This window comes from Etheostoma spectabile, chromosome 5, assembly GCF_008692095.1.
Source record: "Etheostoma spectabile isolate EspeVRDwgs_2016 chromosome 5, UIUC_Espe_1.0, whole genome shotgun sequence".
NCBI classification, from domain to species: domain Eukaryota; kingdom Metazoa; phylum Chordata; class Actinopteri; order Perciformes; family Percidae; genus Etheostoma; species Etheostoma spectabile.
The window spans coordinates 23,136,365-23,139,115 of record NC_045737.1 but is presented as its reverse complement, the minus strand read 5'-3'; the positions used below and the strand labels follow the sequence as shown (position 1 = coordinate 23,139,115).

The following is a 2,751-nucleotide window of genomic DNA, read 5'->3' as shown; positions in this document are numbered from 1 at the left end:
ATGACATGCAGCAAAGGGGCGCAGGTCGGAGTCAAACTTAAGCCCACTCTGTTGAAGAGTAAACCCTCTATATATGGGCGACCACCCTACCAACTCAGCTACCCGGGCGCCTGGTATCTGTGTTCTTAATGCTGTTTTTACTAGTAATATACACATTATTTAGACCTGTGATTGCTACACCACACTGTATATTTGGTTTAGTTTTTCTCTGTTACAGTTAGATTTAGCCCCGTACAATATATTGTTTAAAAAAAAAAATCATCATAGCAGAATAAACTGGCGTGGTTAACACATTGCAAAATGCTCCGACTAGGGGTGTGAGGTTTCACAAAATCCACGGGTTGTTCGATACAGTTGTGTGACGGTTCGGTACGTTTTCGATACAGCAAAAAGAAAGAAATGTCAGGGGAATTTACTTGATTTTTTACAATTAATATATTTATTAAAACTAACATTATAAAGTATGATCTATTTGCTTTGAACGATGACAGGGCTATACTTGACCCATCTTCTGGGGTGTCTTCTTAGCAGCATATAAAACATAAATAGATCCTGTAATATATATACGTTACAGTCAGGTAGCTTTGTGTAGCCCTTGCTGTCCAGCCATCTGCTGTCAGAGAAACAGCTTGTGCTTTGGACAATTGGTTCTCTATTTGGGCTTTTGTTTTTGTAAAAAAGCAGGAACTATGGTCTGGCTGAAATGGGCTTGTGAAGGAATATTTTAATTCAAATGTTACTTTAATCATGGTTGTAAAACCTGCGTTTTCCACTACAGAGTAGGGTCTTATATCAACAGTTTGAGCCCTATCAGCCCTGTTTGAATCAGTTGGAAAATGCTGCAGGGATAGTTTGTAGCGTGTGTTGCTTCTTGTTTTTGTCTAATTCCAGTTATTGACACACTGAGGTGATGTCGGCGTAAATAAGTTGACATGTTTGTAGTATTCCCATTGGTATAGCCTATTCACAAGTAGTAGGTGCAACATACCGTTGTTGTTTTTTATGCACCACTCTCTTGCCATCACCCTCATAACTTACAAGGAAACCAAACTGGCCATGCCATCACCCTCATAACTTACAAGGAAACCAAACTGGCCAGACCTGTTGGTTATTGGAGGATCTCCTAATTCTGGTCTGGTAATAGTTGCATTAACGTTACTAGCCATATTGCAGTGAGGCTAGTTCAGCGTAGCATGCCTGACTGGATTACAGTGTTTTTCTTTGGGAATAGAATAGAATACCTTTTTTATCGTCACTATCATTTATAATGAATACTCTTTATTGATCCCCTATGGGCAAATTACAATGTACACTCTGTTGTTAGTACACACTACAAACAGGCCTGAAATTCACACACCTGCTCAGGTCCTATACATGCACTAATGGAGAGATGTCAGAGTGAGTGGGCTGCGACTGCTGAACAGTTGCCCTGAGCGGTTGAGGGGGGTTCGGTGCCTTGCTCAAGAGCACCTTGGCAGTGGCCAGAAGGTGAACTGGCATCTCTCCAGCCACCAGTCCACACACCGCACTGTGGTCCGTACAGGGACTTTAACCGGTGACCCTTTGGTTCCCAACCCAACTCCCTGCTACCCCAGACACATGTTCAACGAGATTCAAAGCAGGTGGGAGGGGCACAGCACGTTGCCTGTTAGCCTACATGGTTTGGACTGCCTTGTTGAGTGCAGGGGCACTGAGAACATTATATTTCACACAATAATAATAACAATAACAATTTAAGCTCTTTTTTTTCTAAATGAAATAGGATTAGTTCAACGAATCGTTCGGTGTGTAATGTGTACCTAATTGAAAGTCTCGTACCGAACGGTTCAATACGAATATGTGTATCGTTACATCCTCAGCTGCGACGTATCGCGAAAGACACTCAGATAGCTGTGAGCAAATATCCATAGAAAACTGGAAATTTTTAGATGTTTCTTTTGTATTCAATGCAATGTTCAAATTGTTTAACAAAAGAAGGTTGGAAAGGATTTCCTTTGATTTGATTAAAATTCAACAAGCAATTTGTTGTAGCAGACTACTGAAAGCAGCAGAAATGCAGAACTGAGTACAAGTCAAGTAATATTGTTATTGTGATAATCAACGTTATCGAATATCGTTTATTTTCCTCATATCATGCAGCTCTAGTTACATTTCCATTCTTTGTCTTATTGTGCCCGTTTTTGTGTTCAGGAGCACCCTGGTCAGCAAGGAGCCAGAGAGTATGCTTGCTCACATGTTTCGAGAGAAAGGTAAGTTACGGCAATCAGTAAACATTTCATTTTTGTTTCATGTGAAGCATCTTTTTCCAATGTGTTTTGTCAACCTCTGTGTTTGCTGCCAGACGTGTGGGGGAACAAGCAGGACGAGCACGGGGCTTACTTAATCGACCGCAGCCCAGAATACTTTGAGCCTATTCTCAACTACCTGAGACACGGTCAGCTCATTATCAATGAAGGGATAAATATACGAGGTAAGCTTTCAGATGAACCTTAAATTATGAAGTTTAGCTGAATCACTCTGAGGTGTGTCATTAAATAACATTGTTAAACTGCCCATATTATAAATTCCCCTTTTCTGGGATTTGGGTGTTATTTTGTGTCTCTGGTGCTTGGAAAAAACCTACTCATGCTGTTTTGAGTGAGATACGGGATTCTGAATGTACTCTGCCTTCAATCTCCGGGGGAGCTGTTCAAAAGCTGCATGGCTTTCTACGTCACTAGCCGATACGAGGTGGCTAACCGTAGCATGCTA

General features: G+C 41.1%; 1 protein-coding gene across 1 annotated transcript in view; it reads left to right on the top strand.

The window, feature by feature from the left end:
• The window catches only part of kctd9a (potassium channel tetramerization domain containing 9a), a 9,140-nt gene that overhangs the window by 1,078 nt on the left and 5,311 nt on the right, over positions 1-2,751 (top strand). Inside the window, exons 5-6 of the mRNA XM_032517345.1 lie at positions 2,191-2,249; positions 2,342-2,470. Coding sequence (XP_032373236.1) covers positions 2,191-2,249; positions 2,342-2,470 — 188 coding nt within the window. The remainder of the gene's footprint in view (positions 1-2,190; positions 2,250-2,341; positions 2,471-2,751) is intronic.